The sequence below is a fragment of the Myotis lucifugus genome, unplaced genomic scaffold (genome assembly GCF_000147115.1).
Source record: "Myotis lucifugus unplaced genomic scaffold, Myoluc2.0 scaffold_596, whole genome shotgun sequence".
NCBI classification, from domain to species: Eukaryota; Metazoa; Chordata; class Mammalia; order Chiroptera; family Vespertilionidae; genus Myotis; species Myotis lucifugus.
This window is the reverse complement of record NW_005871644.1, coordinates 251,835-264,840: the sequence shown is the minus strand read 5'-3', so window position 1 is coordinate 264,840 and position 13,006 is coordinate 251,835. Positions and strand designations below refer to the sequence as shown.

The following is a 13,006-nucleotide window of genomic DNA, read 5'->3' as shown; positions in this document are numbered from 1 at the left end:
TGCATAAGAAAGACAACAAAAGAGTTTGAAAGTCAAAAACTTCTGTTCAAATACAATCTCTAAAAACAATGACAATTGCAAAGACAAAACATGACATTTATGAGATTAGAAATTTGAAGACTAACTACATATTTGATGAATTTAAGGAATTAGTTAATTTTTAAAAGTGCAATAGTATTTTATCTATAATATTTTAAAAGTCTATAAATGGAAGCAAGTCAAGTGTCCATGGATGGATGAATGGATAAACAAAATACGAAGGAAATTCTGACACATGCTACGACGTGAATGAACCTTGAGGACATTATGTTAGGTTAAACAAGATGGTCACAAAAGAACAAGTACTGTATGCTTCCACTTATATGAGGTACCTAGAATGGTCAAATTCATAGAGAAAGAAAACAGAATGATGGTTAACAGGAGTATAGGCATAGAGTTTCATTTTTTCAGGATGAAGAGTTCTGGAGATGGATAGTAGAGATGGTTGCACAACTATCTGAATGTACTTAATGCCATTGAATTATATTTAAGAGTTAAGATGGTCAATTTATGTGTCTTTTGCCATAATTAAAAGTTTGTGTTTTCTAGAGATGCATAATGAAAATATTTGTGGATCAAATGATATGTTTGGGATTTGCTTCAAAATAACATGGGAAGAAGGGAAGTGGGCAGAAGTATGTATGAAACAAAAATGACCATGTGTTCTTAATATTTGAAGCTAGGTAATGGGTATATGAGGGTTCATGACTTCATTCTGTCTACTTTTATATATATATTTGAAATTTCCCATAAGAAATTAATAATAATAATAACAGCCCAGCTGGGGTGGCTCAGTGGTTAAGCATCCTACAAACCAGGAAATCACAGTTTAATTCCCAGTCAGGGCACATGCCTGGGTTGTAGGTTTGATCCCCAGTGTGGGACGTGAAGGAGGCAGCCAATCAGTGATTCTCTCTCATCACTGAGTGTTTCTCTCTCTCTCCCTCTCTCTTCCTCTCTAAAATCAATAAAAAATATATTTAAAAATAATAATAACAAAACAAACATGGGCACACACCACTCAGCTTAAGAAACAGTACATTCTCTTTTTTTTTTCATTTAGACACTTAAGGAACAATTTTTTTTTAAATATATTTTATTGATTTTTTTTTTTACAGAGAGGAAGGGAGAAGGATAGAGAGCTAGAAACATCGATGAGAGAAACATCGATCAGCTGCCTCCTGCACAGCCCCCACTGGGGATGTGCCCGCAACCAAGGTACATGCAATTGACCGGAATTGAACCTGGGACCCTTCAGTCTGCAGGCCGACGCTCTATCCACTGAGCCAAACCAGCCAGGGCCTTAAGGAACAATTTTTTTAAAAAAATACATTTCTACTGATTTCAGAGAGGAAGAGGGAGGGAGAGAGAGAAACATCAGTGATGAGAGAAAACCATTGATCGGCTGCCTCCTGCACACCCCCTACTGGGGATCGAGCCACAACCCAGGCTTGTGCCCTTGACTGGAATCAAACCCAGGACCCTTCAGTCCGCAGGCCAACGCTCTATCCACTGAGCCAAATCAGCTAGGGCAAGGAACAATTTTAAAAGTTTGCTTTCCAGTGTAATTTCCTATGGTAATTGATCTAATTCCTAAAAGTTGTTTGTTTTATCATAGACAAAAAGCTCCTAGTTATTTTTCAATAATAAAATACATAGTTGGGCAAAAACCAGACAGCACACACACACCATAACACCAGTCACAAAACTAATGCTATGCTGCAGCTGGGTGGCTGTATGACTGGTCTCGTTCTGTGATAAAGGCCAGGCACTAAACAATAACCTAGAAGATGTGGGGATAAAGCTAGCCACAAATCCATTAAAATTTCTCTTTTTTCTGTTTTGGTTAAGAAAATGTCTATTTTATCAAATCTCAGGTCCTTCTGCACCCTACCAGTCTGAATACAAGCAGGAGAAAGAACCCTTTCTGGACTTCTAGAACATTGGCTGGCTCTGCTTCCACTTACCAGACTCCATGAGCATCACGAACCCATCACTACCATCGCTGTCTACTGAAATCCGGTCTTCAGGGCCACTGCTATCCAATGAGACACCATCAAATGACTGCTGAGACACTGTCCTCTTCATGGAAAAAAATCGGAGTCGGGAACCACCTCCACTCACTGGGGCTGCCACCTTCTCCTCTATCTTGGCCATGGTCTCCCTGTTCAAAAACAAAACCCACAGATGTGGCTTCAGAAACACTGTTTCGTTCCCTTGCAATATCCATCCCTTCAGCCCAGACAGTTATTATATACATACACTTTGATGTCAACTATTACCTGCTATAGAGGGGAGGGGTGTCACACCATTTTAACAGGTGGCCTTTATGAATCCTCATATTCCAGCATTTCAAGCTGCATAAGCAGCTCTCCCTTATCAACATTCAATGTCAAGGTTATATATATAAGGTCATCCCATATAGAGAAGAGAACAACTACCTACCTACCTACAGCCCATGCTAATGAATAGCTACCTAATGAATAGCACTTGAATCCACCCACATTCGTTCCACAAGTATTTACTGAATAACTTCCGCATACAAGGACCAATCTAGGCACAGGGCAGCGGTGGAGGGTAATAAAGTAATGAATAAGACATCCCCTGTCCTCAAGAACTTACCATCTAGAAGGCAGGAGGAGACTCAAACATAAATAACACTCTATGGGAGTAAGTTACATATACCATAAGAGAGGGACAGAGGTACAAGCCAAAGATGAGGAGAAGGGGATCAAAAATGGCTTTGTGGAAGGAGACGGCATTTGAGTTGGTCTTTGAAGGACTGTGAAAGAGGTGGGGAAAAGAGCATTTTATGGTGAAGAAACAGCATAAGCAAAGGCACAGAACCAGAAAACAAAAAGTCCCTTTAGAGACTAGTAAGTAGCTCAGCCCAACTGGAGCATAAATTTTGTTAGGGAAAGAAATGGAAGATAGAGGAGAACCAAGATGGCGGCATAGGTTAACGCCGGACTTTGCTGCCTCGAACAACCACTTCAAAAATACAACTAAAAGACGGAACGGACATCACCCAGAACCACAGGAAGGCTGGCTGAGGAGAGATTCTACAACTAGAAGTAAAGAGAAATCCATACCCAGACTCAGAGGAGGCGCAGTGCGGAGGTGAAATACTAAGGTGCGGAGTGCATGTGGAGCGGGCCGGCGGCGGAGGGCGCGGTTGTTGTTTTCAATCGGGAGGGAGTTTCAGACTCTGAACTCTAGATCCGGCGAGTCTCTAGGGACCCAGACTCAAACGGGAGAAGTGGGAAGGCAGCTTTCTCTCCGAGGTTCGCAGCGGATGCTGAGAATCTGAGAGGCAGAGCTGCTGGGGACGGAACTGAGAGCAGCCATAACTGCTCGCCCCGCCCGCCCTGTAGATCCCCTGGGACCCGCCCCGCCCAAGCCCTGCACAGAGGCATTTGCCGGATAGCCTCAGGCAAAGGCTAGATTAGCACCGCCCTAGAGATTCAGCACAGAAGCTCTCCCACTGCAGACACAGCTGACTCTCATAGCCAGTTAGCCTGGAGGTCAATTCACCCCTAGTATTGCCGACAACAATTAAGGCTTAACTACAACAAGACTGCGCACAAAGACCACAAGGGGGTGCACCAAGAAAGCATAAAAAATGCGGAGACAAAAAAACATGACAGAAATGGAGGATATAGAGCTAAAAAACGCACTTTTGAGGGCTTTCAATAATTTGCTAGAAACTGCCGATAAACTTGATGAGAGCCTCAAGAAATCTAATGAGACCCTCGATGTTGTGATAAAGAACCAACTAGAAATTAAGCATACACTGACTGAAATAAAGAATATTATACAGACTACCAACAGCAGACCAGAGGAGCGCAAGAATCAAGTCAAAGATTTGAAATGCAAAGAAGCAAAAACCACCCAACCGGAAAAGCAAAAGGAAAAAAGAATCCGAAAATACGAAGATAGTGTAAAGTGCCTCTGGGACAGCTTCAAGCATACCAACATCAGAATTATAGGGGTGCCAGAAGATGAGAGAGAGCAAGATATTGAAAACCTATTTGAAGAAATAATGACAGAAAACTTCCCCCACCTGGTGAAAGAAATAGACTTACAGGTCCAGGAAGCGCAGAGAACCCCAAACAAAAGGAATCCAAAGAGGACTACACCAAGACACATCATCATTAAAATGCCAAGAGCAAAAGACAAAGAGAGAATCTTAAAAGCAGCAAGAGAAAGAAACTCAGTTACCTACAAGGGAATACCCATACGACTGTCAGCTGATTTCTCAACAGAAACTTTGCAGGCCAGAAGGGAGTGGCAAGAAATATTCAAAGTGATGAATAGCAAGAACCTACAACCAAGATTACTTTATCCAGCAAAGCTATCATTCAGAATTGAAGGTCAGGTAAAGATCTTCACAGATAAGGAAAAGCTAAAGGAGTTCATCACCACTAAACCAGTATTATACGAAATGCTGAAAGGTATCCTTTAAGAAGAGGAAGAAGAAGAAAAAGGTAAAGATACAAATTATGAACAACAAACATGCATCTATCAACAAGTGAATCTAAGAATCAAGTGAATAAATAATCTGATGTACAGAATGAACTGGTGATTATAATGAATCAGGGACATAGAAAGGGAATGGACTGACTATTCTTGGGGGGGAAAGGGGAGTGGGAGATGCCGGAAGAGACTGGACAAAAATCGTGCACCTATGGATGAGGACAGTGGGTGGGGAGTGAGGGCGGAGGGTGGGGCGGGAACTGGGAGGAGGGGAGTTATGGGGGGGGAAAAAAGAGGAACAAATGTAATCTGAACAATAAAGATTTAATTTAAAAAAAAGAAATGGAAGATAAAGTAAAAAAGGCATAACATCGTGAAAAGAAGCCTTCAAATACCTTTTTTTAAAATAAAATATATTTCTTTATCAATATCAGAGAGGAAGGAAGAGGGAGAGAGAGATAGAAACATCAATGATGAGAGAGAATCACTGATCGGCTGCCTCCTGCACGCCCCCTACTGGGGATCGAGCCCACAACCCAAGCATGTGCCCTTGGCCAGAACTGAACCTGGGACCCTTCAGTCCACAGGCCAACGCTCTATCCACTGAGCAAAACTGGCTAGGGCTTCAAATACCTTTTAATCCTACACTCCCATTTTACAGATGAAGAAACTGACTCATGAGTAAAGATGAATTTTTAAAAAACCCAAATCTAAAAAAAAAGAAACAGAAAAAGAAAAACCCAAGACTATTACCTTCTTGCAAAGCACTTTTTTTCACTTTACCACATGGTTGCAGCCAAATTACAGAAAACCCTGGGTGAAAGATTATATATGAAGGTGCTCCAGCTGATTCTGAAGTAGGCTTACATCTGAGAATCCCTGCTCTAGGAATTGTGGGAAATCTCTGTACCTTCTGCTCAGTACTGATATACTCTAAAGAAATACAGTCGATTATCCTCCTATTTAATAAAAGGCTAATATGCAAATTGACCAAATGGCAGAAAGACCAGTCACTATGATGCACACTGACCATCAGGGGGCAGATGCTCAACGCAGGAGCTGCCCCCGGGTAGTCAGTGTGCTTCACTGCCCAGCTAGAAGCCAGGCTCACAGCTCGCTAGTGCAGTGGCAGAGGCAGGAGCCTCTCCCGCCTCCGCTGCAGACAGGCGGTAAGGAGCAGGGGGTCCTGAACTGCGAGAGCCCCGGACTGTGAGAGGGATGTCTTACTGCCAGCTTAGGTCCGATCCTGAGGGGTCCCAGACTGTGAGAGGGCACAGGCCGGGCTGAGGGACCCCCCTCCCATCCCCAGTGCACAAATCTTGTGCAGGGGGCCTCTAGTTTAAAATAAATAAATAAAAACTGTAAAGTGCCATGTGATTTATGCCACACGAAATATTTCAATTCAGGGGATATGAGGAAAGAGCCTGAAGGTTTTAGAGTAGAGAAATAACAAGATCATACCTGTGTTTTAGGAAGTTTGACCTGGCTTTTTCTAACAAGTTAGAAAGTAAAGACTTCAATGAGTAATTCAATTAATTGTTTTCTAAAACAGTTGACATTTGGGGACAAACAGGAGCAACTGATGTGAGATTCCCTCAATGAGGAACTGGGGGTAGGGCTCAGCAGTGTTTTCACAAGTTCTCCAGCTGATTCTGAAGCAGGCTTATGTCTGAGAATCCCTGCTCTAGGAATTGTGGTCCAAACTTGACCAATGACTGAATGAGCGGAGTCAAAATGTAGAACTTGAACGAGCAGACTGATGATACCAAAAGGGGAAAGAACTGGTCTGGGGAGAGAGAAGGAATTTAGCTATATGTATGTGAGGTTCCAGGCACTCCTGGGACATCCCTTTGGAACTACATGCAGTAGATACTTTTAAATGAGTAGGGGAAGGAAGTCAGGATTGAAAATAGGGAATATAGCAGAATTGAGGAAATGGATAAAATAACCGAGAGAGAAAGCATTCAAAAGCACAGGCTGATATAAATCTTCAGAAAGTTTGGCAAATGCATCAAGAACTTTAAAAATGTTTGTAGTGTTTGACCCCAATAATTCTATTTCTAGATTTAATTTGCATAAACAGTATTGTTCACAAAAATAAGGACATTTAACACAGCATCGGTTCTAGCTGAGAAAAACTGGAAACAGACTAAATGAGTTACGCCTAGATAGTGGAATAGATGAATAAATCATGATACAACAGTTTGCTAGAACATAATAGAGCAATTAAAAATTATGCACACATAATTTTGAATAGGAAAATGAATGGGAAAATATTCACAACAAAACATTAAGTGAATAAAATTGGACATTTTCTATATCCTATAGAAGTATAATCCCATTGTAAAAACCATATTTGTATATATATGTGTGTATACACATATCAGCATTCACATGGATACACAAATATATACATGAACACTGGAAAAAAATAGATGCAAATGTAAATAGTGGCTATCTCTGGACAGCATCATTGCAAGTGGCTTTCATGTTTTCTTCTATTTTTTACATTGTCAACAAAGTGAGCACAATCATTTTTATAATTAAAAATTATGACCAAGGTGATGAGAATGCACGGTTACATTTACAGGATAAAGGGAAGAAGAGAGCAGCTAAGGAAGAAGAAAAGACTCCTCCCTCTGAAGTCACACACGCTCAGGATGAACCGACTGGCAGGAGTCACTGCCACTGCGGAGGCCAGGGTGAGGACTGCGAAAAGCCCACTGGCCTGCACAGTTAGGACGTCACTGCAGGTGTTTAAAAAAAAACTTGTATCACACACCTTTCTCTGCTCTTTCCATCTCTCCTCTTTCCCATCTCCCTTACTCTTCTGCATTTAGAAAAGGCAGCACATTTGGTGACTGGCAGTCCAGGCTTTTAATCCTCGCCCCACCACTCACAAGTTGTGTGATCCTGAGCAAATTCCTTACCTCTCTGAGCCTGTTTCCTCATTGGTAAAATGGGGAGGGAGTGATACCAGTACCCGCCTTATAGGGTTGTTACAAGAGTTCAATGGACTAATATTATACGTATTTAGGACAGTGCCTGACAAAAAAAGCACTCATTAAATGTCAGCTGGAATTATTATATCATTCACCCCCCTAAAAGCATTCCTGTTTCCTTCTTCCTAGACTATGTAGGCCTAGCAGGTTCTAGCACAGCCCCCTGTAATGTTGAGAGATCCACTTAAGACAATCCATTCAGACAAAAGCTCTTAAGCCACCAGTTTTCATACCAAGGTCCCCAAACCACGAAATGTCCCAGCAAAGATTTCCTGTAGTCTTCATTCTCTTTCCTAAAACCACAAGGCACCTAATGGAAAATCTGTACCTTTCCACTCTTCTGGCTCCATTTCTGTGTTTCTGCTTACTCCCTACTTATCTCCAGTGCCTACCACAGAGAACGGCACACAGTAGGGCTTAAAAATTATTGCTGAACGAGAGGATGAACTTCTTCCTCCTCTATTCTCCTGTCAGACCTTGATAAGATGTATCAGAAAGAGCAAATCCAAAGCCCAGCTTTTGATCCACCACACAGGTTTCTTGGGCGCATCCTCCCTGAGGCCTGTTTCCTCAGCCATAAACTAAGGATACAAGTATCTGCAGCTACCTTACCAGGTTGCCAGGGGGATCCAATCAAATCAAATGCTACACTAGCGCTCACTGAAGACTAGAATATCATACAGATGGCAGGCATTATCATTCCAATGTAGCATATCTGATATAACAGTGAGTCAGAGAAAGAGGAGATAATTTAATCCTAAGAAGCAACTGACTTGAAAGCTGCCCAAGAATAGTTTATGATATGTGGAGGCATGTGAAATCACATGGGATTTTGTGTTATTTTATTGGGATTTCTGGTTCTTCACCTATCACAGAATTAGATGTAGCCTGAAAATGAGTCTCTCCAATTGGTGTACCTGTTACCCTCCAAGTAGCCTGAAAATTCCTCCACTGCCCTACCCTGCAGGCAGCTCTGAAAACCAAGGCTTTGCCACATTAAACAGGCCATTCTATGCATTCTTCGGGACTGCACGGTACATCCCACTCTAAAAACACTCACAGTAAAAGACTGTAAGTCTAATGACCATAACCAGGAGGAAGAGATGGGGTAAGCGAAGGAAGCAGAGAAGCACTCACTTGGCTGGGGGCAGGGACAGCATCTTGTGCATGGTGGAGCTCATTCGGTCTTTGCCCAGACCTAAGACATCCTTGGTCAAAGACACAGCTTCCTTGGTGAGGTCCATGGTGGCATGCAGAGCCTCCTTGGTGGCATCCTTGGTCGTATGCATAGCACTTGACAATTCTCCCTCAATGTTCTTCAGGGGTGCAAGCTCACTCTGTCCATTCACAGTGGTATCCCTAACACCTGGGGGCTTCAGGGCAGCTGGTGAGCTGGATGCTTGGGCTCTGCTTAGTCTCTTGGCCTGTAGCGAATCGAATGCCTCATGGCCCTTCCCTGCCCACTGCTGTGCAAGAGAAGCTGAGTGCTGCAGCTCTCCATGGCTATAGAGAGGCAGTGACCTATCCTGGGCTGCATCCAGATTTCCAATGCCACTGTCCTCCAGAAACGTCTCAGGGCTTGCTGGGCCCTGGTCTGAGGAGGCATCAGACTTCAGCTCCCGATCCTCGGAAGGAGACAGCTCCGAATCTATGAGGCTGGTGGTATCTAAACCCACAGAATCAGCTTCGGCAGCACCAGGGGCAGGATGCATGAGCAGAGCCACCTCAGCGCTGGGGAAGAGGACCCCAATGCAAGCTGTCGGGTCCTGCATGGCAGACCCAGTCATGGCCTCTGTATCCTTCATCAGCTGCTCCTGAAGACCCTGGAGCACCTCCTGCAGGCGGAGCAGAGCCAAGTACTGGTAGTGGTCGAGCCTCACTCGGACATGGTCAGGGGAGTGTACAAGCATGTGAACCTCTGCCGTGTCCTGCAGCTCGGTCAGAGGCTCTTTGATATCCACACCACCACCGCCGCCTTCTCTCAGAGTCTCCATGACTTCAGTAAAACCTGACAGGCTTTTCAAATCATGTTCAGTCTTTGACCTCAGATGGGACACAGTGTCAGGGGCTAGGGCCCCAGACTGAACAGTACTGCCAAAGCTGGCTGATGGTTTCAGCCTCCCTTCTGCGGCCAAAAGGAGCTTCTGTGCCTGGGCCTGCTGCCAGCGCAGGGGTAGGCAGGCCCAAAGGGACAAGGGGAAGGGGGCCACAAAATTCAAGGTACGGCCTTTGAAGTTCTCTGTTCCCTCAAAGTCCAAGGAGATCTGGGGGAAGTGGATGGACCAGAGATCCTGGGAAGCCGTAGGCCTCTGGGGAGGGAGGGTGCTAGCATGAGGGAGGCTGGAATCCATCTGGAAGGCATGCTGCACAAAAAGCATATGCAGGAGACTGAAGCCACCTGGAACCTTGGGGAACTGAACATAATTGGAATGAAAGAACTCAGCAGCAGCAAAACCCTGGAAGAGACTGTGGAGATCTGGACAGTTGTAGTGTGGGGTATGACGCGTATTGGTGGCAGTCATGGACGATGCAGAGAAGACTAGGGCCTGGGGCCGATGCAGCCCAGCCTGCTCTCTCTTCTCCAGCGGGAAGCTTACCTTCAGAGAGAAAAGGAAACCCAATTCAGAATGGCCAGATGAGTATCTGCACGCCCCACCATTAACACAAAAGGAAAGACCACTGCAGCTGTGAAACTGTTTTCCTTATTCTGTCAAGAGGACAGGGCAGAACCCTGGATCGTAACGGGCGAAATGCAGCTGTGGCTGTCAACAGGGAACAAGAATCCCACTCTCTCCCTACCTTCAACCGGAAGGCATCCAGTCGGATGTCCAAGTGCTCATCTTTCTGGCTGGAATCTTCCAGTTTGTAGATAGCTTTGAACTGCTCCAAGCTGCGGTATAAATCCAGGCAGAAGAGGTTTCCCCAGAGCAAGCTGACAGGATCCACAGTAAATGTCAGACCATTTAATTCAATGTAGAGATTGGGACAGGGAACTGGAAAGCAGAGAAGAGAATCGCCATGTACAAAGTAGCAGCTCGACTCCTACTTACCAGCTAGTATTCATTTTACTATCAAGAGAGCAAAGGTACATATTTATACAGGGCAGAGTCTTTAACAAAGGTGTGCTAAACTAACTCAAATACCCTAAACTCCTAACAACAAGTGAGAATATAAGTACAGTCCCAAGTCTGACAAATGGGAAGATCATGCCTAGACGAGAAGAAATGGCCACCTCCGATGCTTACCTGGAAGCTCCTGATTATCTGGGAAATAATACTCTGTGAACTCAATGTGAATGGCGGAGACCTGAGCGGGTAGGTTGTAAAGTTTCCGACTGCAGGAAAGGAGTGTAGATGGCTTCTTACTGGGCTGTTTAGCTGTAGAAACCTGTTATTACAAATTGCTGTTAGCATCTGTGCTGCACCCAGAATACAATTTCCTCCATTTCCTCTACTATCCTTCTAGCCTGTCCCAGGGAGCATAGTGCTTCTACATGTATCTTCCACGTGTTCCAGGCATTCTCACACCTGCCTAACACTATCCACAAGTTCATGTTTTCAATGGAAGGTTTGTAAGGTGTGTAGTAGGATATTCACAGGAAACTGGTGGAATCCCAAGTACAGATCTCAACAGACATGCTCGGAAGGAAAGACACGAAAGTGTCGATCCACCCAGAAGTTAGGGAAACAGACCCCAAATTCCACAACTTTGTTCACACTGTTGCCTTCCAAGGGAACTGCCCACCCCTTTCCAATCACGCTTCCCCGTGCCCTGGACTCCTCACCTGATGGATGTCCAAGTCATCCACCCGTATTACCAGGCAGCTAGAGCGTAAGCGATTCCATGCTGGAGGCCGAAAGGCAGCCTTTCTTCCCTGAGAGGGGTTTCTCTCAAGCGAGTTCTTTCGAGTACTGGAGAGAGAATCTAAATAAAAATTAAAAGGTGGGAAAGACACTCAGACACATTCAACTCTCATTATTAATAGAATTAGGAAGTAAAAATCCTAATTAGGATTATAAAGTGATGACCCTAAGATCATTAATGCCATTTGTAGGAAAGACAGCCTAACACTGTCTAGCTTCTGGATGGAACTCAAAAATTATCTTCTCGCTAAGACCAAGCAACAGCGATTGAATAGAGGTGATGGCACCCTCTTGCAACATTGCAGCCATCCCTGGGGACAAACAGGGCTGGGTAAAGAAAAAAGTCATAATGACTCTCATGGGATAAGGCTGGGATAACTAGCTAGTCCAGTGCTTTGTCTCACTGGATATTCAAAGGGAAATAGCCAGAGGCTAAGCAACAGGAGTCCTCCAGCTCCTTGTAACCCACCTGCTTTCTTCTGGAGGGGAGAGTCTACCCCCAGGTGCCAGGGAGGTTTCAGACCCATCTCCTCATGCCACTTCTCCATTTTACTCTGAAATTCCATCACCAATTTCTGGGCCCACTGGCCTCGGGTCTCCATGGCCTCACAGTGCCGTACCCAGTGTTTGCAGCTGTCGCCTGTGCAACAAAAAAGCAAAAAGATTTTAGAACAAGATCATGATCCAATGTCCAATTTTCCCCTTCCACTGGTATAGTCACAGTTCAGAATCTGATCCCTCAGCCCTAATCCAGAATTTTCTGGGATATGTAAAAATCAACCAGTCAGCGCACTCAAGTTCTGGATTCCACATGTGACCTTCCCCTCAGCTTCCCAAAGGCCAGCTTCTGGATGCCGCCATCTTTGACTACGGACTACTGGAGAGGCTCTAACCAGTGAAGTAAGGGGCAGAGGGTAGAATCAAAAGCAACACCTCAGGCATTGCCTTCCCTCCCCTCCCTCTCACCCCAATAAAGAATCATCTATAATGGACCCTGAAAGTTTCCAGAAGGTGTCATTTGGAAGAGGGCTATTTCCAGTATCTCAGGGGCTGCAAGCCCTCGCACCGTCCTGCGGGGCAGTCGGGGAGGAACCCAGGAATCTGCGCTCAGTACCTGGGCCATGCTGGAACGGCCCCATTCAGAACTCCCATACCTGCCCAGTGGAAGGGGTAGTAGTCAAATGCCATCTTGCGGAAGGTAAGCTGCATGGCGCCATCCATGAGTCTGTTTGCAGAGACACCTATAAAACAAAAAGAAAGGTGACTAGCAACAGGAGGAACAAAGACGCCTAAGCACCTCTTGAAGCATTAAAAGTTCTCTTCAGGACCTGATACACAGTGCACCTGAAAGGCCATGGCATCAGGTGATTTTCAAGACTGAGTCCCTCCTTTTTCGAGTTGCAACAGCCAATGGACATGCTCTAAAAGATCCCCCCAAAAAGTATATTCCACTGTCTCTATAAATAGCTGCCACATTTCTAAAAAGGCCAAAGAGACGGAAAAACTCAGGATTCAGGAGTTCCAATCCCAGGTCTCCCATAGGCACATGATACCAACCTAGATTGATTGACTCAGCGGTCTCCAACCTTTTGGACCTCACAGACCACCAGTGGTCCTCGGACCACC

The 13,006-nt window shown here is 44.7% G+C and overlaps 1 protein-coding gene across 4 annotated transcripts in view; it reads right to left on the bottom strand.

Moving 5' to 3' along the window:
• Positions 1-13,006, bottom strand: part of UHRF1BP1 (UHRF1 binding protein 1) — a 61,607-nt gene that overhangs the window by 5,627 nt on the left and 42,974 nt on the right. For 3 of the 4 annotated variants that reach the window (XM_006104716.3, XM_023745879.1, XM_023745878.1), the window contains 7 exons: positions 12,535-12,621; positions 11,850-12,020; positions 11,302-11,441; positions 10,763-10,904; positions 10,317-10,510; positions 8,655-10,114; positions 2,007-2,203 (listed from right to left, as the gene is read on the bottom strand). In XM_006104716.3, the coding sequence (XP_006104778.1) occupies positions 2,007-2,203; positions 8,655-10,114; positions 10,317-10,510; positions 10,763-10,904; positions 11,302-11,441; positions 11,850-12,020; positions 12,535-12,621 (2,391 nt within the window). The remainder of the gene's footprint in view (positions 1-2,006; positions 2,204-8,654; positions 10,115-10,316; positions 10,511-10,762; positions 10,905-11,301; positions 11,442-11,849; positions 12,021-12,534; positions 12,622-13,006) is intronic. The other variant, XM_023745877.1, reaches the window with a different exon arrangement.